The sequence below is a fragment of the Prunus mume genome, linkage group LG2, assembly GCF_029339155.1.
Source record: "Prunus mume cultivar Tortuosa linkage group LG2, ASM2933915v1, whole genome shotgun sequence".
Taxonomy (NCBI): domain Eukaryota; kingdom Viridiplantae; phylum Streptophyta; class Magnoliopsida; order Rosales; family Rosaceae; genus Prunus; species Prunus mume.
In genome coordinates this window covers 9,262,786-9,290,769 of record NC_142699.1, presented here as the reverse complement: position 1 = coordinate 9,290,769, position 27,984 = coordinate 9,262,786, and the positions used below count along the sequence as shown (strand labels likewise).

Below are 27,984 nucleotides of genomic sequence, written 5' to 3'. Positions count from 1 at the left end.
ATCAACCATATGTAGGTCTAATACGCGTAGTCAAATTCTTAATTATGTCCCACTAAGGGTCTTTTACTATCCCTCTTAAAATTCTCTTATATCTGCAACTAACACTAACTTTAACTCAGTTAATTACGTCGTGCGAACGATTATCAGCCGTATGTAGGTCTAATACGTGTACTCAAATTCTTAATTATGTCTCACTAAGGGGTCTTTTACTATCCCTCTTAAAATTCTCTTATATCTGCAATTAACACTAACTTTAACTCAGTTGATTACGTGCGTGTGGACGATTATCAGCCATATGTAGGTCTAATACGCGTAGTCAAATTTTAATTATGTCTCACTAAGGGGTCTTTTACTATCCCTCTTAAAATTCTCTTATATCTGCAACTAACACTAACTTTAACTCAATTAATTACGTGCGTGTGGACGATTATCAGCCGTATGTAGGTCTAATACATGTAGTCAAATTCTTAATTATGTCTCACTAAGGGGTTTTTTACTAAAATTCTCGTATATCTGCAACTAACACTAACTTTAACTCAGTTGATTACGTGCGTGTGGACGATTATCAGCCATATGTAGGTCTAAAACGCGTAGTCAAATTCTTAATTATGTCTCACTAAGGGGTCTTTTACCATCCCTCTTAAAATTCTCTTATATCTGCAACTAACACCTCAGGCCCCTAAATTGGTGTGAAAAACTTGATCAAGTCCAAGATGAGAGAGTTAAAATCGGGAACCGTCCCAGAAATAACCGTGTTTCCCTTTGACTGGTTCCATTTTATACAGATGTAATAAGAATCATGCATTCATCGGTTCCAGCAAAATCTCAACGTCCCTACCTGTCACTCCTCTGACATACTTGTCTTGCACAGTGAACAAAATTGTTATACACAAAAAAGGTTTTACAAAAACTCAGTGGCTCTGAGCTTTAACTGTGGATTTTGATCATTTTCCCATCCCCAAAAGCCTCTCTTTTTCTCTCTTAAAATGCTGAGCAAACCAAAACCAAGAAATTGAAACCCCATAGATGTGATCTCTTGTATGTGATGAAGAGAGAAATTCAACACATTTTTCTACCCTCTACTTTCTTGATACTGATCCTTTGCCTTGGCTCCACTGCCCAAAACCCTAATGCAGGCCTGAGAGAGTTAAAACTTTCTCATATTAATCAGAGGCAGCTCTTGTTCTACACTGACCAAGATGGGTCAAGAGGGGAGCTTGTGGCAGTCCCATCCTCCCTTGTTTTTCACAACCCAAGACTCAGGAGTGCCTACGTTGCCCTCCAGGCATGGAAACAAGCCATGCTCTCAGACCCTCTGGGCGAAACATCCAACTGGGTTGGATCCAATATCTGCAGCTACACTGGAGTCTTCTGCTCCCGAGCCCTAGACGACCCGTCAGTCGAAACTGTGGCCGGCATTGATCTGAACCACGGCGGCATTGCAGGGTACCTCCCCGAAGAGCTGGGTCTGCTCTCAGATATTGCATTGTTCCACATCAACTCCAATCGGTTTTGCGGCAGTGTCCCGAAGAGTTTCAGCAAACTGAAGCTGCTTTTTGAGCTTGATCTGAGCAACAACCGCTTTGCTGGGAAGTTCCCTCTTGTTGTTCTTCAACTGCCAAAGCTAAAATTCCTGGACCTGCGATTCAATGAGTTTGAAGGTAAGGTCCCCAAGGAACTGTTTGATAAAGATCTAGATGCAATCTTCATCAACCACAACAGGTTCTCCTTCAAATTGCCGGATAATTTCGGGAACTCGCCGGTCTCAGTTATTGTTCTTGCAAACAACAACTTCCATGGGTGTGTGCCAGCCAGCCTCGGCAACATGTCCAAGAATTTGAACGAAGTGGTGCTCACAAACAACGGCTTCCACTCGTGCTTGCCAAAGGAAATAGGGATGCTGAAGGATGTGACTGTGTTTGATGTGAGCTATAATCAGATCATTGGCGAGTTGCCGGAGGCAGTGGGTGAAATGGTGAGCTTGGAGGCGCTCAATGTGGCTCATAACATGCTAAGAGGGAACATACCTGAGAGCGTTTGTGAGCTTCAGAACCTGAGGAACTTCAGCTTTGAGCACAACTTCTTCACTAGTGAGCCACCAACGTGTTTGAAATTGGAGAAGTTTGATGACAGCAAGAATTGCTTGCGGCGTAGGCCAAAGCAGAGAACCATGTTACACTGTAAATTGGCCTTGTCTAAGGGTGTTCGTTGTAGTTCTTTTGGATGCCGTCCTTCTGTTCCTCCCTCCCCACCATTACCACCTCCACCTCCACCACCACCACCATCTCGATCACCACCACCTCCATTACCATCACCGCCACCATCACCACCACCTCCATTACCATCACCGCCACCATCACCACCACCTCCATCCTCACCTCCTCCTCCTCCTCCTCCTCCACCACCGCCACCATCCCCACAGCCTTGCCTTCCCTCCCACCACCTCCTTCACCACATTCCCACCACCACCTCAACCCTCTGATCCTCCACCATCTCCTCCTCACAATTCACCACCACCTCCCCTACATTCTCCCCCACCTCCACCCTCTAATTCTCATCCATCGCCGCCTCCACCACCTATTTATTCTCCACCACCCGCTTCACCTTCTCCACCTCCATCTCCACCACCATGTATGAGACCTTCTCCACCTCCACCCACCACCATTATGAGACCTTCTCCACCTCCACCTTCACCACCAGCTCCAGTGTATGATGGCCCGTTGCCACCAACTATCGGTGTCTCCTATGCCTCACCGCCACCACCACTGTTTTATTAGTGATTCCTTCCATTTCTTCTCCACCTTCCCAGACAGCTTAGAGACTGATACACTAGAGTGACTAAAGTCCCATCACTTGGAAACGAATTTCCACATTAAAAATAATTGCCATGAATTCATCATCTCTACCACTGCAACCAGAGACGCAGGCAATACAGAACAAGGTCATCAAATCATGTTACAAGGTGAAGGTGAACACAAGAGGAACGAGACAGTGCATAGTGAATGTTTTTTCTTAATTTTTTTTCAACAAAAAAAAATCTCTATTTATTTACATTGTTATGGACTTGTCTTTAAAAGTAGATAATAAGTTGGAAGATAAAGTACTAGGCTACTTGGAATGTAATTACAAAGCTCTCTAGATTCTCACATTTCTGTTATATTAAGAGCTTTCCTTTTGCTTATTTTCAGAGCTAAATGGTAAATTAAAGCACACACTTCTACTCAAATTGAATACAACATGCAATGCTGGATTTCTTCCGGTCCCAATTGAAATCTCTTTCAACTAAAGATTCTTAGAACCATTTAGCCAAATAAAGCTTGAAACCCTTGCAACTAAGTTCCATCAGGTGACTAAAACGGCCTCAAGCACATTGGATTCTCCAGTCATATTACTGGTTTAAACTGGTAAAAGGGCAAAAGGTAAAATTCTATGTGTTGCCTTGAAACCTTTTTTTTTTGTGTGGTCGAAATCTGTGTTGCCTTGAAACTTAAATGGTCGACCAACCACCAAACAAAGCAGTCAGGAGCGACTGAATTCCTCCCCCAGTTTTTGTCACATCCTCATCTTTAAAGCAGCTCTCTTTCTGCTGATTTGTCCCATCTGCTTGCTGTGAGAACAGACAATTAATGGAAAACCTAACAAACTGATATCTAGTCCAGCAGAAAAACAAAACAAAGAAAAAAGAGAGGAAAAGAAAGCAAGGATGAGAAATTAAACGTAAATCCTAGTTTCCTACGAAAATATGAACTTAAACATTAGACTTCTTTCTCTACCTCTTGAAGCATTACATTAAAGAATTATTTCAGAGTTTTTAATGTAAAACAGTTATAGAACTACCTGAGTATTAATACTTAAAAAAGATGAATTTGTAAAGAGAATCAAGGATTTTTCTAGTTACTGATATTCAAGTAGGAAAATTTTTTCTTACCTTCAACACGGTCGTCAAATTTTTCAAAACTGCTCATCACACCCTTACACCTGATTGCTTCTTCCTGCAAACTGCACAGAGTTCACATACTTGTGGCTAAAAATTTCTTTGATGAACTAACTTCGATAAAAACTGGTCTTTAAATTATAATTTAAATAGCCACTTTTTTACAGCCAACCCTGGAGAGAGGAAATTCTTTTTCTGGATTCTTTTCAAATTTCAAGGTATTGCTTACAAATATACCATGTAGAAAAGTTAGGTCTCACTATCACCTTCTACAATGCTCTGCTTCAATATTTACGACTCTGAATAAGAAATTGTAAAATCTGCGTTCCATCGTTGCTGCAGGAAGAAGAAAGTCAAGAATCTTCATTTTCACTTGAGAAAGGAAAAATTCAATGCATAATCTAAATAATAATTGAAATATCAAACTACGTGAAAAGCTGAATTTGATTTAAAAAATTATTTTTCCTTGATTTTATTCTCAACAAACACATGAGAAATGAAGAAAAAGGAGAGCAGTAATCAGAAGCATGAAAGATATAAATACCTCCACAATGCACGTCTGCATCTGAGTGAAAGAGACAGGGAGAGTCATGAATACCAAAGCATTTCAAAGCTCACTGAGGTACAGTCTGAACTGTACATCAAGTCTTAACCATGAGCCAGATCAAAGATCATAACTTCAAGCCTCGTGCATGTTTCCATCTCCTTTTTTTATGGCCTAATCAGTGGAGATGAGGAAAAAGTATATTGTCTGCTACATGAGAACTAATCTCTGAAGGTAAAGGCTGGAGCAACCCACTATTAGATAATACTTCCAAGCCTTTAATGTCCTGTTGCAAGCGGGTTGCATGTAAAATGGCATGGTCAAGAACTCATCTGTAAATGAGGGAAGCAAATCAGTGATATTGTCTGCATACATGAGCAACTACTGATTCTGAAGGTAAAGGCCAGATCCAAGCCTTTATCTCCTTTTTTTATGGCCTGTCCTACATGAGAACTAATCTCTGAAGGTAAAGGCTGGAAACCCACTACTTCCAAGCCTTTAATGTCCTGTTGCAAGCGGGTTGCATGTAAAATGGCATGGTCAAGAACTAAAGGATCATCTGGGGGATTTTGAAGAAGGGTAAGCAAGGCCTGCCGATAAACTTGGGCAGACAATAATGGTCTTGCAACCTGCTGACTTTTACATGTGATTGCCACCTTGATGACATGCTTGCAGAGATTTCCTAGCCTTGACCAAGGGCAATCACACAATGAGAACTCGGAACCGGGGTTCCAAATAGTGTATGCCAGGCTTCTGTCTGTTTGTGAGATGACTTTTGCATACTGGAGATTTTGCTCATCCAGTATGACATCAACATTTAGGATCTGCAAAGCCTGATACCAAGCATTGGTTGAGAAAGATTTGTCCCTCAAGTTTTCAAAATACCCAGTCTCTATGCTATATTGGTCTAACCAATATGAAGATTGAAATTCAGTTGTAAGTGTGTGGATTAACCAGTCAACTCTTGACCAAGAATTAACATATTGTTCATTGAAAAGCTTGGATTTCAACCTTAGATGATAGGACTCAATTGCAGCATTTGGCTCTGGACCAGCCACAGGAAGAGACCTTATGCCATTGGCCCACAACTCTGCACAACAAGAGCAATGCAAATATCAATGTTTGAAAGAACAATATAACAATGTTTGAAGCGGCCATTGTGATGGTTACAACAGCAATCACAACATCTAGCACATCAACTGCATTTTGTAACACTGAAGTTTGAATATTAAGAATATCACATTTCAGGATTCATGTTTGTAAGTTAGACCACATAGTTCACATGTGTCATCTAACAACTAGGCTACACTAACCCTCCTCTCAATGGGTTTGGGGCCAGCTATATAAAGTACAAGGCATGCAAAATGATATCAAACGGAGCTTAAAGACAAAAGCCAACAGTCCAATGAGGAGAAGGCATAGGTCATTTGACAGAAACAGGTATTCGGGCCTGGTAAGAGAAAATATGTCTTCTTTTTATTTTATGAATTAAATGTCTCAATCATAAATGGGAAAATACCTATATTTGGTAACCATCGACTCTTAAAATAATCCATAAAGGCACATTGATCAACAAATACTTGCATAAACTCCTCAACTGAATCCATAGTATTTGGCCTTCTTGTGCAATACAAAAGCCAGCCTAAGTGCTTAAACATTTCTCGCTGAACATCAAAGTTGCAGCATGTCTTTAAAAGTCTTCTTATCCAAGAACGCCGAGCACGCCAGATGCATAATAAGACCCGGCATTGGAAAGCCTCTCTGCAAATAAAGAAACAATTGCAGCAAAAATTCAATTCAATTTATAAACAAAACTCTATGACTAAACTGCATAGCCACACTAATATTATTACCTTATTATAGAAATTTCAAAGGAAGGATCATCCACTAAAAAGGCATCGAGTCTCCATCTTGGATCCTTGGTTTGGATTCTTTCAGCCAGTAGCCCAATCCATTTATGGATATCTTGACTGACGAAAGACGAGGTAATGACCCAAGCAACTGGTATTGCATCCCGTGATGCGTTGAAAACAAGTAATGTACACAAGGGATACTGTTAAGAGAGGAAAAAAACAATAAGGATACAAAATCATAATTGTTTTGTTTAATTCTTGAAGACAAAAAAAATAAGGGGAAAAAAATTTGGAATATCAAATGCACGTAACTAGAAGAAGCAACCACGATACCTTAAGTTTCTTTAAGCCAAATGTTGAATGGAAAGCTATGTAACCATTATGTCCATATTGGACCAACTGCTGCAGCTGCCAATCTGTCTGCATCCCCAAAACAAATGGTTCTGAACCAGAGCTATCTTGAAAATAGAACACATTCTTGCGATGGCGTTGAACCCACATCCTTATACTGCATTCATCATCTTCATGCAACTCATGAGAAGAATTGCGAATCACCCTTTCCATGTTACGAACATCATTACGACTTAGAAAATCATCACGGTTATGAGGTCCCCCATGCCCCTCGACCATCTCCATGTGATGCTGAACTATACTGTCCAAAGGTAGTCCGACATAAAGCATAGACATCACTTTCTGGCGTTGCTCCTCTGAAATTCGTGGAGCATACATGGCTCTCGTTCCCATAGCATCCTGATCATGTATACCATGACAAGGCGATCCTGATTTGTCTACATGATTTCTCTGATTATAGATGATGAGAGCTAGAAGTGGCCGGGTATATAAGCGTTTTACAGTAAAATGACAGATGCAGCCCCTCATCATGTGACGCCTCCCAGGCCTGCTTCCCTTTCCGGATGCAGGCTTTGTACTAGAACCATCCAACACACCAGATTCATTTTCTCGGTAATCCTCAGGACCATAAGAACACCAGTATCTGATGAATAACCATATACAAAATTATGTCTCTCAAATTTAAGTTGAAAATCATTTGAATGCATTTAATTTAATTGTCTATGGAGCACATTACAGTTACCTATATTTGCAAGTTTAATTTAATAGTTATATTCATGAATATTAATAAACTCTAAGTTATGATTAATGAGCTTAAATGTGAAATGAATTCCTAATTTCCAAGCATCGTACAAGGTGTGCAGAAACTACTGAATCAAGCAGTGAAACTCAGTCGAAGGTTAAAAAGGTCAAAAGGAGGTATTTAAGACCAGAACTCCATGAACCCCAACAAACACAGAAAAGAAAGGAAGGCCTAGTGGACTCTGAAGAGCAAAGACAACACACAGTGTATACTCAAGATAGCCATCAACCCTTGGCTTGCTGATGCTGCCCTCAGGTCTCCTCCTTCTTGACTCAATGCGGAAGCTAGCAGGGCATTCTGCATTTGAAGATTCTCCTTTCACAAAATCACCCACTCTAGCAAATGGGATTAGGGCAATATTATCGCCACCTTGGCGACCGCCTTCTACTTTTACCCATTTGATATGAGCCGCAGAAAACTCTGCACATGGAGGATCTTGTACTGGAAGGTTAAGAATGTCCTCCATTCTTGGAATCTGTGATCACATAAAACCAAATCAAACCTCTTCTAATTTTTGTAGCAGAAAAATCCAAGCTAAGATTTTAGAATAATTGGTCTATGCTAATCTCATGCTGCCTTTTCTGCCTTAAAAAATCAAATAAGGTTTCACTTACCATTACATAACACCAAGTTACCAACTTAAACAAGCAAAATGCAAAGTTACTTGAGATTACAAAATAAAATGGTTGGAATTTTAAGATGACAGCACAGTAGGAACTTCAAAGATTGCTCAGGTAAAAGCAATTGAATAAAATTTACCTTGTGTTCATGGCCCTTCATGCTTTTCCTTCTCCACTAGCTCAAAACGTGTAAATTCTGAAACTTTTATACTGCAAATGAGTTATCAAGTTAAGATTTACATAAAAACTAGAATAATAATCAACAAAAAATTCCAGAGATGGAAAGAGGAAAACCAAGGAGCAGCTGAGAAAAATGCAAAAAGATCAGCACAAAGAAAATCCATGTGAAAAAAAAAAAAAAAAAAAAATAAGTAAAAGAAATAAGTAAAGCTAAGGAAAACAGATAGTAAGATTGAGGAGGGATATCTACCTCTAGAGGCTGCCATTTGAATGGAAAGCCATGGAAGAGTGATTTGAGGTCTTCGAAGTTTCAGTGGAGCGTTGGGAGTTTTTGCCTTCTGGTGATCACTGTGTATCCGACAAAGCTATTAATTTACCAAAATGACCTCAGTTCTTCTGTCGTTCTTTTCTTTTTGGGTTCCCAAAATGGGTCCAACCCAAACAATATGCTTGGATCAGATGTATGTTTGGGCCAGATCAAAAAATATGGGCCCATCTCATATGGAAATGTTAGTCCAGCCCAACCGAGCCTCACATTCAAAAGTTGGCTCCTACTTATAATATTTCCTTTTTCGGTTTTAAAAGAAGGGGACGGTGCTTAGGGCAATCTCCTACACGCACCAATAGACTTCCAATTGTTGGTGTAAATGAATTTCATAACAGTACATACATGCATCAACGGTTGAAAGTCACTCACACGTTGGTTAGTTATTGTCCTTAGCATTCCTTAAAGATAAAAGAAAGGTCAATACAGTGAAAAGTCTTATAATTATACTTGTGGTAGCGTTATTATCATTCATGTCTCTACAACGAGAGTTTGATTCTCTTTCTTCTCGTCTTTGAAATAAAATAAAAAATAAAAATGAAGGACCTGCATGAATGGTTGTCAGCAGCTCTACACCTTGTACGGCTTCCACGGCTCTAAAAAGTTTGCATTACTTCACAACTTTTTTAATCCACCATTTCTTTCCAAGAAGGGATAATGCGTCGTCCAGCAAAACGAAAGTAAATCCAACATTTTTATGTCCAATAAGCATTCCATCCAATTAATCCAACACCAATAATTCCACCCATAATCCTATTTGCTAGGAAGACCTTTTAATTAGCACTCAATTAGGTGTGATAGTGAGGGTAGATTCAAAACACCAAAATTAACAAATGTTCTTGTTGTGTTTGTCTCGACACACGTTGAAACTTTTTGTGTGAAATGAGTCAAATAACGTGATAAGATAGGAGAAATAAAAAAAATATACTTGATTGTATGTGGGTCATTGGGTATGATACATGCGGTAATCTAAACTACTTTCAATTATTACAATCCAAAATAAAAGAAATTCGAATTGCTCTGTCTAAATGTTATAACTTATAACCCGCATATGCAGCCTATTGCATTTTCATCAATAGAATGAGATGTACCCTAAATTGCATTTTCGTCATTGATCTCCAAAAATAAGGCCCACTAAATTTAAAAATTGTATATTTAAATAAAGAAAATATTCACTACCACATAAATCATGTTAGGCTTCTTATTATTTTAAACCTCTAATCCCCAATCAGAGAAGCGTGTTTAGACTGCTTGACATCATACAAATGTGTGTAGACGTTTTTTTCACACTTCAATATCTTTCAATTTTTATTGTACTTCAGGTTCTTTTCTTTTCTTTCATTAGTTTTTTAATTAGGTTATGCACGTACAACTATTCTACTTGAAGTTGATTAAAGCAATCATCACTGTCATTAGGGGTTTTTTTTATTGCATTATTTAAATACAATTAATAATCAACTTGGCTCATCCTACTAGAACTTGATAGAAGAAATCATCGTTAATTATAAGATTAGCCCAAGTACAACTTCATTATCTTTTTTTTATTTCACAAAGCAACTAACAGAATTTAGACACGCAGAGGCACGCAGGCCCAAACATATCCAAGTAATTTATAAAATATTGTAGAAGTAAAAGAATATTTTAAACAAAAAAGGAACGTGTACAATGCATCACACGAATGCTCTCTGCCCGGATAAAGACTTTACGCTAGCTGTTTGTTCCAACATGATCATTTTGAAAAGGAAAAATAAAAATAAAAATGATGAAATAGATGTCAACCAAAAAGTCTAACCAATTACTGATATGCTGGTGTAGGTTGTTCTTTTGGGGCTATCACCACCATCACCGTCTCCGTGGTCTATATAATTTAAGTTGTCTCAATAACATTTTGCACTTTGTTTAAGAATTTTATACAAAAATAAGTTAATAAAAGTGTTGGTCAAATAAATATCGTTATACTTTTAGATCTAGTTATGTAGACGAGTATTTGTTATACCTATCGTTATATCTATAAATTCATTGAACTAGACCTCGTTGAAACCGATTGTTGTTAGATATGTTTAAGTTTGCCAAACATGAGATATGACAGTCGTCGTATGTCTTTAAAATATATGTCTACAAACCTTTACTTATGTAAGAGATGGTTCTTAACAATTCAAGCTTTTTAGTGTGGCCTTCTGTCAAATAAGCATCGTATGACTGGAATCTTATTTGCTACTTTATGAAGAGGTCGTGCACTATGATTGGTATGCTGTATACAAGTCAACCAGCCTTATTCTCTTTTATCTCTGATGTCATGCTTTTCAAAATGTGATCATCTCGATGCCCTAATTAATACAGTTGCTTTTTGCTAACTTTGGAGTTTGGTTCTGTTCCCAGATCTTGGATTTTCGCATTTAGAATGTTAAGTGGTGCTTAATCTCAACTTTTACCCTGATTTGTCCCAAATTGACGAGTTTGGATTGACAATTTGGCAAGTGGTGCTTCTGTGGCAAAACAACAGAACGAGGCCTCACAGTGCCCCCAGCATCCGCAGCAAGGATATATTCAAGGAAGTCAGGAACCTCATCATAGACATGGAGACCAGGGCCAAGATTATAACTTCGGGTAGCCAAAGCATTAGCAGCTACTACAACCCACTCATAGACTTTTGACTTTGGGAAAAGGATGCTAATTATAAGGCTGTCGTTATCCTATCCTCCATTGCACACAACATCAAGATTTCGATTCTCAAATTGATGAGTATAGTATGATATCATAATTGATGTTCGTTCACATCATTAATTTATCTCATTATATATATTGTTTTATTGGTGACAACAATTCTAATTTATTTTAGTCTTTATTTTGTTTGATCCCACTTGGATCATCCTAAAACATTAATATATATATATCCACCAAGTCTGCAGGTTGGCCTGTTTTTGGCCAAGATATTTGAATTTGCTTTATGAATTTTGATTTTCGTGATTTTTTCTAATTAATTTATCAAAATGATATTTTAAACTACTAAAATTTACGGGGAATGAGATTTAAACTCGGTTAGAAAATAGTAGCCACACGGTAGTGCTAAAATCAGGGTTTTGTCAATGGAGGAATAAAAGAACTCCAAAGAACTAGAAGAACTGGGCTTTAGGCTGAATTGGTTAATGCTTTTTTTAGGTCATTTAGTGGGCTAAGTTGAATTGTGGTGGGGCTAGAAGTTCTTAAGAAAAATTATAATTGGCTGAATTAGTTAAACAAATTAGGTGGTTAAATTTAAAATTTTACATCCAGATGAGTCCGATACTGCTCTAAGTAACTAACTAACTAACTGCTCGAACTCACATATGCAATTTCTATTTTATTTAAAAGCCTAAAATCATAACAAATCACTTTCTACTTGTCACACTAACCAATGAAACCCTATTTCAGATTTCTAATCATGACTTTTATAACATCAAGTTATATGGCATGATTAGTAAATAATGATATTTATTTACGATATTCAGTAATAAATGGTACTAAAAATCAAACTTCTAAATAAAAACTTAAGATTTTTTTTGGGAGTTTCACTTGAAGGTTGAAATTATAAATAAAACACTTTATAAACACACCTAAAACCCATCATTACACACACTCAAAACCCATTTATAAACACACCCAAAAAGTTGACTTTGGGGTTGATTTTGGGTGTGTTTCATGTTTAAATAGCTTGGATTTTTTTATAAATACATGTCTAAAATTGGGTTTATTTATAAATTTGTAATTTTTTTTTTCTTGCTTTTTTGTTCCATGAAAGCCATAGATTGAAAACAATGAAAACCACTTTTTCTTTTCAGTCAGTTTAATTATCGATGAAACCGAAGTGTGAATGATGATTACAGTCGTGAGACAAAAAGCTTGAGAATAACTATAAAAAGAAAAAATAAAAAAGAGAGAAAACTATTTTTCTCAATTTTGTTTTTTATTTTCCAAATCCCACGCATATTTTCCATTGATGTTAATGTTCCAAGGTCCAATTACATTTTCAGGTGAAAAAACTATGGTTCTCACATGAGAAACACTTGTGTGAAACGAAGATAACACTGTTTTACTATCTCCAGTTAATCACGATATGTCACCCATGATAACTTTTCCACATGACAGTCTATGATTGGCCGGGAATAGCAAAACATCGTTATTCCCGTTTCACACAAGTTTTTCTGCCTCAACAGATGACAAAATCAATGCCAAGTCTAACAGAGATTATGTGGGCCACAATCATGACACTTGGTGTGTACAGAAGAAGAGTGTAAGTTGCTTTCGTGCTTAATTTATATATACATATATATATATATATATATATACCTATATATGTTCTTTCTACTTGGTAAGCTACCTGGATTTAGCTTTTTTATTTATATAAATTATATTATTACATTTATAATTCAGCCAAAAAAGTCACTAGCCACAAAGGGCTAATACAAACTAGCCACAAAAGAGCCATTACAATAATAGAACTGTCTAACATCAAAATTAAGATAATTTGGTTCGCCTCCACTAACGATCACGCAGGATCAAAGAAACTCTGGCATAGACATCCCAACTAAGATTGCAAACTTAGAATAAAAAAAAAGAAAAGATAAAGCTTGAAAAAACAAAGCCATAACAATACAAATAAAACTCTCACAAAGGTGAAGTGAAAAGCTCTCACAAAAGAGCGGTGAAAAGCTATCACAGAAGGATATGTGAAAACTACACAGAGAACCCAAAGAGTCTCTGCAACTTATTACAAACATAAAGAAATCGTAAAAAGGATGGTGGTGGAGATCCGACGCCAAAACGCAAGTGGATTTAACTTTTATTTTTATGAGTTTTTTTTTTCTTCAACTTAAATTTGATCTTTGTTTGGGCCAAAAATTGACACATCTAGCCCAAGGCTCATCAGAGCAAACAAGGCTGATTTGGGCCTCACAGGCCCAACATAATAGGAAGAAGGAGTCCAAAAGAGGGAACAATCCCACGTGGTAGCCTCTGGGATAAAAAGTCAGCAATGGCAGCCTCTGGGATAAAAAGTCAGCAATGGCAGCCTTTGGGATGAAAAAGTCGAGCAATGGCGGAAGTCAGCAATGGCAACTGCCATAGAAGAAGTGATTGAAGGGTTCGTGACATCAAGAAGAACAAGATTAAAATCCCCTTATATATGTATATTCAGAGATTTTTTCTGTCTTTACAGAGAAGGTAATTCTCCCAAAATAGATAAGCAAGTTACAATCTCAGAGAGGGATAAGCAGGAAAGCGGGAGCTGTCCAGAAAAAGAATCAAACTAACCATCACGGGTAAAATATCACAAGGGGCAATGAAAAGCAGAAGTGATCGCCTATCCGCCAAAATCAAGAAGAAGAGAAAAGGGGAAAATATCTTTGCCGCCCAATAAAAAAACACAATCACCCTACTCCAGAGAAGAAACAGTTTTTCTATAAATACAAGAAGGAGTGAACAGGGTAGAGGACAGTCAAAAAACCAAAAAATCAATCAAAAACAAAAACTCAAAATGATCACTTGATCTCAAAAAACCTTCAAAACACTGAAGCAACCAAAGCTCATTGAGCCAAGACACCAACACAAACAACTCAACCAGAAGCTCACTTGAATTCCAAGTGAAAACCAGCTTTAGATTAGAATTCCCAAGGTTCAGACTTGGCAAAAACCAAGACAGGTAGAGCTTGAGCTTTTCCCAAACATGAAAACCTCAACAAATTTCACAATGCAGTCTCTAGCCCACTGAAGTCCTCGAGAACCACTACCCTTACAAATCAAGAAGCCGCAGATTCGCACTCGAAGCTTCACAAAAGCTTAAAGTACATTGAAGCTTTGCGAATCAACCTTTGATATCGATTTATAGTTGAAGCTTAGCAATCGAGTTGTCAACATTCTCCGGCCGGACATTTCATCCAGCCGAGCAATGTAGCCTCCCATCCAGTAAATGGAGTTCCAATGTATCTTCATCTCTCTAGCATGAGTATTTATTGTTATAGTTTTGTAAAAGGCGATTACGCTTAAAAACGATTTAAATTCCATCGATTACGCTTAAAAGCAGTTTAAATTCCATCAACCATTCTGGCCAGAACAACCTCTTTATACTGAGATAAATTGTTAAAGTCCTCACCCGTCTGAGGCAAGAAAAGAACTTACTTGGGAGATATTCCTCACCCAAATTCACAATCGTTTGTTTGCAGAAATCAGTAACTTGGGGCGCAAGTTATCTATTCCAAACTAAGTATGCTAGAATTTTTATTGCTAGCAGTGGCACGCTCGCACACCAAAGAAAGCTGACTTGTCGACCAGTTTATGGTTCTCAAGGCAGTGGGGAACTTTGCCCTTCCATCACAGGAGTAAACGCAAAACGGGCAAACAATCTTATCATAAGTTTTTTTCCCTAAAAATATTACATATTTGCATTAAATGGTTGAAGATGAGATAGAGTTTTAATATGCTCTCTAGCCTCTTGTACTGAGATAAAACTCTCTTCGTTTGGAAAATATAAAAAAAAAGATAAAAAAAATTGAACTGTAATATTTTTCATTACGATATAAATAAAAAGAAAAGAAACCTATATTCTAGTAAAATCTAGAAAATAAATTTGAATTACCCTTCAAAACATACATTATTTTTCTATTATGATAATCACCCTCTATAAATTTATCGAGCTAACTCATGCATTTGGTTGGTAGAAAAAGGAATGATTTCCCATGTTTGGTAAGTCCAAATTTGAGAAATGATTTCATGGCTCATGAGAAAATATGGGGGGAAATGAAACCCTCCATCTACCTTATGTTTCATTTTCCATTCGCATGGGGCATTTTTGAAGAGATATAACTTCATCTCCATGGTTTATATATTAGTTTCTTTTAAATATAATTTTTTTTGTCTTCGAATATATATATATATATATTTTAAAATTTTAGTTATATATATAATGAGCTTCGGTTGAGGGATCCCTCAAATAAGTTTATTTGAGGGACACCCTAGTAGAGCCCTCCATACATTATACTTCATTAATCCAAACTGTCTATTTTATAGATATTCATTCGAAGATCATCTATGCAAAAAATAACTTAAATCCGATATCATTTGACTACTCAATTAAATTATTGAAATTTTAGTATTTTCTTGAATCATTCTGTTTATTAATTTTGTAGGACACAATTAGATGTTTAAAGGGTTTCTGATTTGTCTAATTTTTTGTAAGAATAATTTATGAATAAAAACTTAAAAAATGGATGGTTTAAATTATTAATTTTTTATTTATTTATAAAGTAGCTCAAAGAGTATCTCTCAAATAAAATTATTTGAACCATTTCTCAATAGAAATGAACAATACATATATTTTATTCATTGTAGGATCCAACACGCTTAAAGAGGAGTGGCACTGGCAACGATGTTAACAACATAATTCGTTTAATAAGTCACACGCCCATAAGGCCATTTCAGATTGATCTACCAAACCGCATTCACATATGGAGTCCCAAAACGGCCAAATCCCTCCAACCCAAAACCCTCCTCCTCATCAACCTTTTCCTCAGTCTCAGTCATCAGCACCACCACCCAGTTTCTCAGCCAAAGTTGTCAGCCAAGTAAAATCCAATCTGATTTTCAAGTCCAAATGGGCAGAATTGAATGGGGCAGTAGGTGATTTGGGCACATACATACCAATTGTTGTGGCCTTGACACTCTCCAGGGACTTGAATTTGGGCACAACATTGATTTTCACTGGGGTCTACAACATTATCACTGGTGCCATCTATGGAGTCCCCATGCCAGTCCAACCCATGAAGGCAATTGCAGCCACTGCTCTGGCCAACCCAGATTTTGGTGTGCCTGAAATCATGGCTGCTGGGATTTTAACTGGAGGCATCTTACTTGTTCTGGGTGTCACAGGGTTGATGAAGTTGGTTTACAAGTTTATCCCTTTATGTGTTGTTAGGGGGATTCAGCTAGCACAAGGCTTGTCATTTGCGTTGACTGCGGTCAAATACATTAAGAAAGTTCAAAACTTGCCCAAGTCCAAGGCTTTGGGGGAGAGGCATTGGTTTGGTTTAGATGGGTTGGTTCTGGCTATTGTTTGTACTTGTTTTATAGTGCTTGTTAATGGTGCAGGTGAGGAATATCATCAGAGAAGTGAGGGGGAGGCTGATGCTGATGTGGGTTCTAATAATGATGTGGAAGGGAGGCCTAGCGAAAAGGCAAGGTGGAGGAAAATCATAGCCTCACTTCCTTCAGCTTTTCTGATTTTTGTGTTGGGTGTGATTTTGGCCTTTATAAGAAAACCAAAGATTGTGCATGAAATTAAATTTGGACCCTCTCCCATGGAAGTGGTGAAGATTTCTAGGCATGCATGGAAAGAAGGGTTCATCAAAGGGGCAATTCCTCAGCTACCTTTGTCTATATTGAATTCAGTGGTAGCTGTGTGCAAACTGTCCAATGATCTTTTTCCTGAGAGGGATTTCTCAGCCACATCAATTTCAGTGACAGTTGGGTTGATGAATGTGGTGGGGAGTTGGTTTGGGGCCATGCCAAGTTGCCATGGAGCTGGTGGGCTAGCAGGGCAGTACAAGTTTGGGGGTAGGAGTGGTGGGTGTGTGGCTCTTCTAGGCACAGCCAAATTGGTGCTGGGTTTGGTCTTAGGGACCTCCTTGGTGACCATTTTGAACCAGTTTCCTGTTGGAGTCTTGGGGGTTCTGCTTTTGTTTGCTGGGATTGAACTAGCCATGTGTGCCAGGGACATGAACACGAAGGGGGAGTCTTTTGTGATGCTTATTTGCACTGCAGTCTCACTAGTGGGATCAAGTGCAGCACTTGGCTTTGTGGTTGGGATGGTTGTGTATTTGCTTCTGTGTATTAGAAAATTGGGCAGGGACAAGCCTGCTTCTATGATATGGATGCATGGTGGTGTCTAGACTTTTGTATTTGTTTGATGATGTAGCGTACATTTTGAAGTTGGTAATTAAGATGGTGCGTGCATAGTTTGGAATTGATTTGAAAGAGAGTGAGGATTTTGTGGGATTGAGGAATTCTCTGCAGAACAGAAAGAAAAGGTGCTTGCTTTTTAGTTTTTTTACTTGTAACTTTGCCTTTTTGTAATGGTTTTAAATTGGTGTTCTGGGAGAGAGTCAACAAGTGAAAAAATTACTCGCTAGTGAGTTGAATCTCAGTATTTGTTGCCTGCAGCTTTTCCCTCCTTGCTTACATTGTAGATCGCCTACACTGTAATATGTATATATTGACTTACCATGAATAAAGGAAAGCAATTGTGTTCATATTTCTTGAAGCTGTTGTCTATCTTTCTACTGATCATACATATATTGACTTGCTAAAGAGGTACATTCATTGTAAGCTGGGTTTTTGTTTTGTCAGTATGTGTATCTCTCTCATCACGTGACTTGAAAAAGATAGACATATAATTGTATACAACCGTTAACACTTAAAAATTTCCTCCACATAGAAGCTCATGTTTTTGACTGACCTGATCATACACTTGCACTCAGATTCACCATTATAAATTGATGTCCACATTCATGCAATTGTACTTTTTGATGCAGAGGCGGAAAGAATCATAAGCTGCAGTAATTACCAACTTCTAGCACTGTTATTTAGTTTATGAATACTTCTACTGAATGAACAAGTCTACAAGTCTTGTTGGTTTCTCCAACTGCGCCTCCACGACAGCTGGCGGAGCTAGAATTGTAAAGTTGGGGGGGCCGAAATAGAAAATATAAGTATATAAAACACCTAAATATTCAATACTTACATGTTTAGAGCTAAATATTTCTAATTAAGTCATATCTAATTTCTTTTAAGTAAATTTAGGTTTTAGCCATAAAAATTTCACTTTTGGAAAAAACCAAAGCTTTTTTTAAAAGGACAGAAAAACCTCTCAACTTTCAAATCAAAGACATGCAAGTGTAAATGATTTCTTAGGAAATTCAAAACTAAATAAGGGCAAATTTGTCCATTTTGGCTTCTTTTACAAAATTTCTCTCTCCTTTGGGTTTTTCCAAAGTCTCCCTTTGTTTTAGAGGACATTTTAACTTAAATTCTAAGTTGTTTATTATAAATTCTATATATTATATATAATATAATAGAGAAGTGATAAAAATATGGGGGGCAGGGCCACTCCAGGTCTAGGAGTGGCTCGCCACTGGCTGCAAAGATATGAATGAATATAGAAAAGATAAGAGCCCATTTGCGCCTAAGCATATTCTTCATTAATTGTGCCGCTAATCTGCATCAAAGATAAGATAACCAACCCATTTTCCATGATTTTATTCCCCTTAGTTGAAATTCAAGATTTTGAATGGTTAACCTTCCACCTGGGTAAAAAGTTAAAAAGGCAAAAAGAGAAAACAGAGGAAGACTATGAATAAACAAATTCAAGTACATAGAATAATTTAGTAATGTTGCTGACTGACGTGTAAACCTAATTATGAGCCATTTATCATCTCAGAAGTCAATTTCTGCATAAAAAACTTTATATTAAAAAGCTTATATCAATTTTCACAGGTGTGGGCTATATATATATATATATTTTTTCCGTCTATTATGTGTGAGCGACTAACTGACTTTGTTTTGAGAGTTGTTAGTGTAGAGCGGGCTAATTTTCGCAAATTAGAGGCTCGGGAATGCGTATGAAAAAGCCACAAACTCCTTAGTTGCAATCTGGATTTATCTTCAGAGTGACTTGGAACTATCACAACAACACCATTAGCTATAACAAGCATTATGATCGGAGAGAGGTTCTTGAGTAGCTCATGTTGACAGGCCATCTGATTGGAATTAGTGCGTTGGTAGAGAGGCTTTTACTACAACAGAATGATAAGATACCTCCTCCTTTAAATAAAGAGGATGCCCTGCTTATATGCACAAGGCTTTGAATAAATTCTGCTGCTGTTCATAGGGACCATACATATACGCTTCAGTAATTTTGTTGACATTCCTATATTCCTAGGGGCCCTAAGAAGCAATAATTTGTGAATGCAAGAATGGTGCATTTTTGTCCATTCATGACATCTTAAGGCAATAATAACCCATTCGTCATTCCAGAAGCCAGTCTATGCATCTACCATGCCTAAATGCAAGCCAGAGGGGTCAAAAGGAAATCTATATCTATAAACTATAAACTAGTGCAACTAGGAGGGTCCTTCTTTCTAATTTATTTTTTATTAAATCGTATAGCCGTTATTTTGTTTTTAAAGGAATAGTATCGCTGGCGGCTATACTATGATTTTTAAAATTTGTTTTAAAGAAATAGTATTTTTTTTAAAACAGAAATAGTATTTTTAAAACAGAAATAGTACAGCGCACGGCTATACTCTTTTTTAATTTTTAAAAGAAATAGTATAGCCCCTTTTGTCCTAATTTTTAATAAGCAAACATACAATACTAGTCTTGAATATGTACGTACGTATTTTTCATACATAATACACTTATTTTTCTCAAAATTTTCAATAATATACAAAAAAATTCACGTAATATACACATAATTCTCACATATTATTGAATACAAATAATATACATTAAAATATTTTATATTCATACAGCCGCGCGGATATACGAAATCAATATCTATAAAGTATAAACTAGTGCAACTAGGAGGGTCTTTCTTTCTTAGTAAAATAGACTAGCCGTGCGGCTGTACTATTTTTATTTTTAAAAGAATAGTACAACCGACGGCTATACTCTGATTTTTTCAAATTTGTTTTAAAGAAATAGTATAGCCGATCGGCTATACCCGGTATTTTTTTTCAAAATAAATATCACCGCTGCACGGCGATACCTTTTTATTTTGAAAAGAAATAGTATAGCCGCCCGGCGATGCCCGGTTTTATCCTAATTTTTTAATAAGCAAACGTACAACACTCGTCTTGAACATGTACAAACGTATTTTTCCTTAACAATTTTGTTTTTCAAACTGTCATATGAAATATGACTGGTGGTGTCATGGTGATATTGTGGGATTCATGTAAAATTATAAGAAAGTTGAAAAAAAGAAGAAGCGAGGGTTTGGATAATACCTTTTTTTTTTTTTTTACTGTATAGACGTAGATTTTTCTCTGCCAAGTGAGATGGTTGGGCATCTAAATTCATTTTGAGATGCGGATGAGTTGGGGAGATCCAATCCACATCTAAATTATTTTTCTATATTTATAAATCGCTTTTCAGTTGGGTTGTCTGGCCAGGCAGGGTACACTAGGTACTTAATCCCCTAGAACATGAGCAGTTAGCTCAGCTTAACGTTCCACTTTTTAATTTGAAAAATAAGGAAAAGAATGAGAGAGAGAGAGAGAGAGAGAGAGAGAGAGAGAGAGAGAGCAAGATTGTTTACAAATTATGTCCATTCATGACGGTCTTAAGGCAATAATAACCTATTCGTCATTCCAGAAGCCAGTCTATGCATCTACCATGCCTCAATGCAAGCCAGAGGGTCAAAAGGAAAACGCTGCTTCCATCATTTTGGAAGTAGAATGGCCACTTCAGAAATTGAGAAATTATTGGCTCGTTCTCTGACAGCTTTGTAAAAACTCAAATTCGGGTAAAGCAAAACGAAGAGGCTCCTAACCTCATCCAAAAAGTGCATCATAAACAATATAATGGCATAAGAGGCATTTTTTATTTCCAAATACACAAGATTCAGCTCCAGTTGAGTAAAATATGATAGCAGCCTCATGCAAAATTAGAGAATCTTGGTCACAAAGGAACTATATATTAATAATATACAAATTAGTACAGCCATGGAAGAACAAATTTGCTCATGGTAGCAAGATATTTACAAATCTTGAGAAAATGGCTTGGACCCCAATGAAACTGTAGGATGTGTACAAAGTAGCATCTATATTTACTCATTACACTTGATATTTAACCAGAAAGGATGCAGATCTTCCTCCTGAAAATGCTTGAAGGCCAAAAGAATTTTTAAACTTAATGGAAGAAATAATCTTTCATCTATCCAAATGGGTTTCCTCTCATTGAAGAAAATGTTTCTGAGTTGCTGGGTGCTGGGTATCTGATACTTGGTTGCTGAAATGGTTGCTGAGTTGTGCTTAAGGCGCCAAACACAGCTTCGTCCCTGCCAAAGCCACCGACTCCTTGTGGTCTGCAATGAGGATAGTGGCCGAAAAATTAAGAAATTATATTCATTTGTCAGCTGAAATGGCTCGTAGCATGCGATGCGATACAAAAAACGATAACCAAGAACAAATCATTTACCTCATGTAATTATTATGCAATTGCTGCCCCATGTAGGCACCTGAGATGATTATATTATTAGACATAAACGAAACAAGAAGCCAAGAAAAGTTGACAAGAAACAAAAGATAACGAAATGAATTTACTAGGAGAGAATGCAGTTGCAAAGGAAGGCGAATGTGATGGCATCATGGATTCATTAGTTGGAGATTGAGGTGCCTTCAACTGCGAAAAATGAGTAGGAAGGCTGGAAGCATGCATCAAGCCTGGAGTTGCTGACACATGATGCAGAGCTCCTTGCAATGGTGCCATGGAAGGAAACTACAACAAAAATAATACTTGGAAGGTTCAAAATAAAATTCTTAGCTATGATTTGAATTTTTATTTATTGAGCAGAAAAAGAATGCTCTTAAACATAAAAATAAAAAAGTCAACTACGAGTATGAATTTAAATAACTTCGCAAAATTGAGAAAGAATAAGATGTCAGTTTGAATGTTGTGCATACATGTGTGGACTGTTCTACACTTTTTTCTTCATTAAGATCAAACGGGTTGGTTGGTTTTGCTGGAGCAGGAAATGCAGGAGCAGGCTGTAAATGAAAATAATATATCAATAATCTGCATACATTAAGAAATCTTAACACAGAACATATTCAGCTTGATTCATTTTTATACATTATATACCGTTGTGTTCGGGTAATACTGCATGCTGTACCCTATTCCAGGAGCTGGAGCAGTATGCCAACCTGAAGCTTGTGCAGGGACTGCTGAGTACCTTGCAGAGAAAAGGTCCTGTAGAGAATTCAATATAAGATAATGACTAAGAAATTTTTTACAGAAAAAGAAATATGAAACAACATAAGACAATTTGATACCACTGGAAGTTCCTTTCTCATACTAGCTCTTGTTTCCGCTGAAAAATATTGGGATCCAGCTCTACTGCCGGTATCTTCAGCTGGCTTTAAAAAAGATTGAGTTGATTTTTCAACAGGAATACTGAGAGATCTTTGTATGTTTGGTGCCAGTGGTATAGTCCTTGACTGAAAATGTGTACATTAAGCAACAAAGGAAGAAAAAACCATAAACTACATAAGACATAAGAGAAAGCAGTATATTTACATTGAAGAATTTTCAGAATAATTCATAATCAGTGATTGCTAAACTGAATTTTCAATATTTAATAAGGAGGAAACGATATTTAGCTTACCTCACCATTTGAAACTCGAACCGGAGTATTGATATGTTGTGAACCGCTATCTGCAGTGAAGGATAGCTGCATGCTTGGTGGCTGCTGCCTATTATTAACTTTTAGAGTGGTATCACCCCCACTAGGAGGAGGTAGAGCTAGCAAGGGACCTACATTAGCAGGTTCTGGTACAGCAGTACTAGTTGATGTAGATGTAGAAGCAGTTAGAGCATCAAGTAATGTTGGCATCTGCTCTACAGGTGCAGCTGGGGCAGCACCGCCTGCAGGCATGTTGCTTATACACAAAGTTGAGGGTGCAACGTCATTGCGTGGTGTCTCAGATGCATTAGTCGCAGGTACAGATGAGGGAGCTGACAATTCAAGTAACAAAGACTCCAAAGGGTCTGGATTTGGAACCTGAGGTGCCTTCTCCTTTGAAGATGAATCAAATGAGGCCCAGTTGTTATCATTATTAGGTGGAGGTGTTTGCTGTGATTGTGAATTTGCTGCGGCATGTGGGGGGTCGGAATCAGTATTGAAATCAATCAAGCTTACTGTTTTGTTTTCCGTCGCATTCCCATCCTGGCCATTGGCAGATTTGATTTTCTACAGAGGAAACCACAAACTATAAGTGCATATCTTTGTTGAAAACTGCCTATAAAAAAAGTAGTCTTCCAAACCAACAGAGCCTATGAACATACATAAAGAAAAACACCTATTCCAATCAAATATCCATCATAATGTAGCAGCAACTGACCTGATTATGAGCAGAACCATCAGCATTCTTCTGATTTTCTGTAGAAACTTCACCAATCTGTAGAGGAGGCACATTCTGCGCTAGTTTCTCTTCAGTGGGGCGTGCAACAAAGGAACGAGACCTCTCCATGTTCTTCTTATTTTCAGTTGCCCTGCTTTGGACCTTGAATTCTCCACTTGAGGATCCATTGCGTCTGGTTTTTTCTTCCCGAATCCTGTTATCAACAATCTCAAAACGCAGAGGATTTCTCTTGACGCCACCACTTCTTACATTTTCTTGAGAATATCGAGGACTTCTTCTTTCATCATAGTAATATCTTAAACTTCTGTCGGTACCTCTTTCACCTGGACTTATTCCTTGACTATAACTCCGTTCATGCATGTCGTCATCATGGAAGCTCCTAGATCCACCATGACATGAACCTACCTTCCTGCCTTCATCAGACTCCTCATTGCTCTGTATAAAATGAACAAGAATCTTTAACTGGGGGCAATCAACAGAACTTACAAACAATCCATCATCACAAAACCAAAATGAGGTCTATGTTTGTAGTGCTTGCTGCTGCTGATAAAGCGTGCAGATCAGGAATGGCCAAGCTCTCTGCAGACTAAAGTAGTAAAATATGAAATAAAATATTGTATGTGCAACCATTAATATATAGCTCACCAATCGCAGCCTTGAGAGCTTGTTCACACTTCTCTCACCAATGTAAACACTCCTCTCACCAGTGTATTTTCTATCCACGTAGACATGCTTGATAAAATCCCTGAGTCTATGAAGATTACTGGAGGAAAGTATGTGAATTAGAAAACATCTGGTATGAATTAATTAACCCATATTCATAGAAGACAAATACGCTTAATCACCTGCCATCAGGGTAAGCATGGTACTGAGGATCCCATTCTTTAAAATAAATTTGTCTTGCTCGCTGTAAATGAAAATTTTAGTAAGAGCCTGGACAGAACATATACATACAGAAAGACCAATGAGTATGCACGCTCACCTCATTTCCCCCTGCCTGCAGAGCACTAACTTCTTCTGCATTAAATTTAGCCATCGACACTGATTTCACTCGGTGAGTGAACTCCCGACTGAAGAATACGAAAAATCTTAATAGGTCAGCACTTGTAAAACACAATATCAAAATGATGCCATGCAGAATTTATGCACATCACAACAAGAATAAAGAAAACTACAGAAAAGAAGGGTATCACGGAGAGTTAGTGAGTCTAAACCAGATATGAATACTTACTGTACTCCACTACAATTTGTACACACAAATGTCAAGAAGGTTGTGCAAACATATTGTGGTCCCTGCACAAAGAATACTGTTGAACATTTGCTTGTAAGAGAAAACGTATGAAACTGCGCTTTCCACCAAAATATAATTAAATTTTTCACAAAAACATATATATTTCTTAAGTATCTTCTCGTATATCTTTCGAAGCACCATGCGTCTTGCATGCAATAAGAAATCTAACACATAATTAACCATGCATTTACAGAGTTCAAATGTTAATTTGCAGAAAATAACAAATTGAGGGTTTTGCTGCTTTCCCTGATATAATGCTGCAGATGAAGAACCGTTGTTGATGCTTTTAATTTCACTTGTATAGGACCATATAACAATGAAGGACACACACCAAAGAGATAAGAAAATATGTAAAGAAGATGTCATACCAGACTATTGCAATTGATGCATCTTTTATTCTGAGGATGTTTCAAAAGACTGCGAATTGTTCTTTCGATTTTCTCATCTTCCTTCAACCGATTACCCATTTCTCAGAAAATTATGTAACCTGAACAAAAAAGAAGGGATAAATAATTATTCCCACACAAAAAAAAAAGGTCATCTTCACTTTCTTCTCCAAAATTTCTCACCATTCAAAGGGAAAATTACAGGAGGAAAACCAACCTGATTATATAACCAGTGCAGATTATATCGATTTCCACATGCAGAAAAATCTGGCACCTCCTTCCATCCAAAAAATAGAAAATGTCATCTTCCATAAATAATTCAAACATCATCAATAAAATGACTGGAAATGCATATTTTCTCTTTCTTCTTCAGAAAAAGCTTGAGAATAATCCTTCAACTATATAAATGCAATGTTTTACATGAATATGAATGTTCCCTGTCCTTTACTTTTCCCACATTTTCTCAGTAACCAAACAGACGGAAATGAAATAAAACCACTTGTTATCCATATCCGATCAAAATGAAGGAAAAGAGGACGACATTTACTCTACTTTGCTCAATTTTCTGAGCAAACAAACAGAAAATTGCAGGGGGAAACCAACCTGATTATATAACCAGTGTAGTTTTTGTATGATCTATGCCTGCATCATCCACCAGCGTGCAGAAGAAACCCCAGGAATTGGCAACCGAGAGAGGAAGTAAAGATAATAAGCGTCGCAGAGAACCGACGGCTTAGAGTCGGACATTTGTGCAACGAAGTCGGTTAGAGAGAGAGGAGATAAAGAGGTCAAAAGGAGGGAGTGAAAGTTGCCGATTCGAACGGTTAAATTTACCGCTAAATAATAGTAGCCGTTGAATCTACGCTGATTCTTTTTTTTAGTAACAAAAACAACCGCCACTTCCTAATTAAACCATTAGTCGCTCGCTAATTATCAATTTTGAATAAATAAATAAATAAATAGCAGATATGATAGGATGCCAGCGGGCCAAATGTAGATCTAGCCTTGAGGGTATTATTTTGAGATGTGATGATGCATTAAAGAATGATGTCATACCAGTTTAGCAGTAAATTGAATAACAGACTTGTTTTAGGTATTGCTCTTTCGAGAGTATATTATTTCCCTATATTATTATTATTGATGATATTAGTGATGGCAGTAGAGGGAATAAGTTGTATAATTTTCTTCGGTTTCCTTTCCGTTTCTATTTTTCTTCTAGGGATTGTGGGCGCTAGGGGCTATGCGGGTCCTTTTTTTGATTTATTTACTAACTATGAAAGACTGTGAGAGGTTAAGATTATTTCTTACTTGTTGTAACAAAAATGCACATAATTCTCACATATTATTGAATACAAATAATATATATTAAAATATTGTATAGTGATTGAACTTTTAAGTTGTAATTTGCAAAATTTTGGAGAATATAAAAAGTACATATTGTATTCGTATAGCTACGCGGCTATACGAAATCAATATCTATAAAGTATAAACTAATGCAACTAGGAGGGTCCTTCTTTCTTAATTTTTTTTATTAAATCGGGTATAGCCTTACGGCTATACTATGCGTTTTATTTTATTCTTTGAAAAAATATATTATAGCCGATTGGCTAGACTCTGGGTTTTTTTAAAAAGAAATCGTACATCCGCACGGCTATACTCTATTTTAAAGATATAGTATAGCCGTTCGGCTAAACTCTGTGTTTTAAAGAAATAGTACAGCCGACCGGCTATACTCTGTTTTTAATTTTGAAAAGAAATGTTATAGCCGTGCGGCTATACTCGGTTTTGTCCTAATTTTTTAATAAGCAAACATACAATACTCGTTTTGAACATGTACATATGTATTTTTCATATATAATACACTTATTTTTCTCAAAATTTTCAATAATACAAAATCAATATCTATAAAGTACAAACTAATGCAACTAGGAGGCTCGTTTTTAAAATTTTAAAAAAAAATTTAATAGTATATAGCCTTGCGGATATACTAAGCCTTTTTTTATTAAAAAAAAAAAGAAATCGTATAGCCGCCCGGCTATACAGTAATTTTTAATTGTTTTAAAGAGATAGAATAGCCGTATTAAAGAAACAGTACAGCCGCACGGCTATACGCTCTGTCTTCTTAATTTTTAATTTGGTTGTTCTCTATGGCGAATTTTTTTTAACAGAAACATTGGAAATTAAATTCAATGATGAATGAAAATATACCCCTACAAATCATATTCGTTAAGAATGAGACCTCTCATATGCGAAAGTCCGTATCGCAACCGTCCAAATCAACTGTGTATGACCATTTTTGTTTTTGTTCAGAAAGAGCTAGAGAGAAGGGATGAGGCAAAGAAGATGGATGGGAAGGAAGGAAGAAGAAGATGGATGGGCATGGGCGGAGGGTTTGCCATGGCAACTTTAGGTCAAGAAGATGGATGGGCAGATATAAAACTTTCGGAAGGGCAAACCCTTTACATGAGAGAGATCACTTGTAATTTATTCGTGATACGTATGTGGAAATGTATGCATGCGCATGCGCTCAT

At 37.1% G+C, this 27,984-nt stretch overlaps 4 protein-coding genes across 16 annotated transcripts; 2 read left to right on the top strand and 2 right to left on the bottom strand.

Annotated features, from left to right (window-relative positions):
- Positions 1–714: 714 nt before the first annotated feature.
- On the bottom strand, positions 715–8,660 carry LOC103320013 (uncharacterized). 8 transcript variants are annotated; one of them, XM_089046670.1, is made up of 13 exons: positions 8,535–8,660; positions 8,244–8,314; positions 7,688–7,959; positions 6,665–7,325; positions 6,332–6,531; positions 5,998–6,239; positions 4,975–5,568; positions 4,479–4,754; positions 4,201–4,270; positions 3,929–3,999; positions 2,683–3,607; positions 2,028–2,649; positions 715–1,913 (listed from the first exon to the last, which is right to left on the bottom strand). In XM_089046670.1, the coding sequence occupies exons 2-8, from the start codon at positions 8,262–8,264 to the stop codon at positions 4,657–4,659; spliced, it is 2,088 nt and encodes a 695-aa protein (XP_088902796.1). In that variant the 5' UTR covers positions 8,265–8,314; positions 8,535–8,660; the 3' UTR covers positions 715–1,913; positions 2,028–2,649; positions 2,683–3,607; positions 3,929–3,999; positions 4,201–4,270; positions 4,479–4,656. The 8 variants fall into 8 exon arrangements, with proteins under 8 accessions (XP_088902796.1, XP_088902797.1, XP_088902794.1 ...); XM_089046671.1 differs by having other exon boundaries at positions 715–1,639; XM_089046668.1 differs by having other exon boundaries at positions 715–2,649; positions 2,683–2,908; positions 3,447–3,607.
- Positions 1,046–3,181, top strand: LOC103320012 (Leucine-rich repeat (LRR) family protein). The gene is given in 3 exon segments (XM_008221618.3): positions 1,046–2,423; positions 2,426–2,457; positions 2,460–3,181. Coding segments are annotated over 3 exon segments (1,728 nt in total). The 3' UTR covers positions 2,778–3,181.
- A 7,356-nt stretch (positions 8,661–16,016) lies between the features above and the next one.
- MOT1 (molybdate transporter 1) lies at positions 16,017–17,887 on the top strand. Its single transcript, XM_089044365.1, has one exon. The coding sequence runs from the start codon at positions 16,088–16,090 to the stop codon at positions 17,525–17,527; it is 1,440 nt and encodes a 479-aa protein (XP_088900491.1). The 5' UTR covers positions 16,017–16,087; the 3' UTR covers positions 17,528–17,887.
- Positions 17,888–21,310: 3,423 nt separating this feature from the next.
- Positions 21,311–26,215, bottom strand: LOC103320069 (ArfGap/RecO-like zinc finger domain-containing protein). 6 transcript variants are annotated; one of them, XM_089044683.1, is made up of 15 exons: positions 26,057–26,143; positions 25,671–25,720; positions 25,436–25,554; positions 25,008–25,069; positions 24,759–24,846; positions 24,622–24,683; positions 24,422–24,539; positions 23,756–24,211; positions 23,020–23,604; positions 22,688–22,852; positions 22,488–22,604; positions 22,319–22,402; positions 21,959–22,133; positions 21,834–21,873; positions 21,311–21,720 (listed from the first exon to the last, which is right to left on the bottom strand). In XM_089044683.1, the coding sequence occupies exons 3-15, from the start codon at positions 25,532–25,534 to the stop codon at positions 21,570–21,572; spliced, it is 2,202 nt and encodes a 733-aa protein (XP_088900809.1). In that variant the 5' UTR covers positions 25,535–25,554; positions 25,671–25,720; positions 26,057–26,143; the 3' UTR covers positions 21,311–21,569. The 6 variants fall into 6 exon arrangements, with proteins under 6 accessions (XP_088900809.1, XP_016646894.2, XP_008219908.2 ...); XM_016791408.2 differs by having other exon boundaries at positions 25,671–25,730; positions 26,057–26,136; XM_008221686.3 differs by having other exon boundaries at positions 22,497–22,604; positions 25,671–25,730; positions 26,057–26,136.
- Between the last annotated feature and the right edge of the window lie 1,769 nt (positions 26,216–27,984).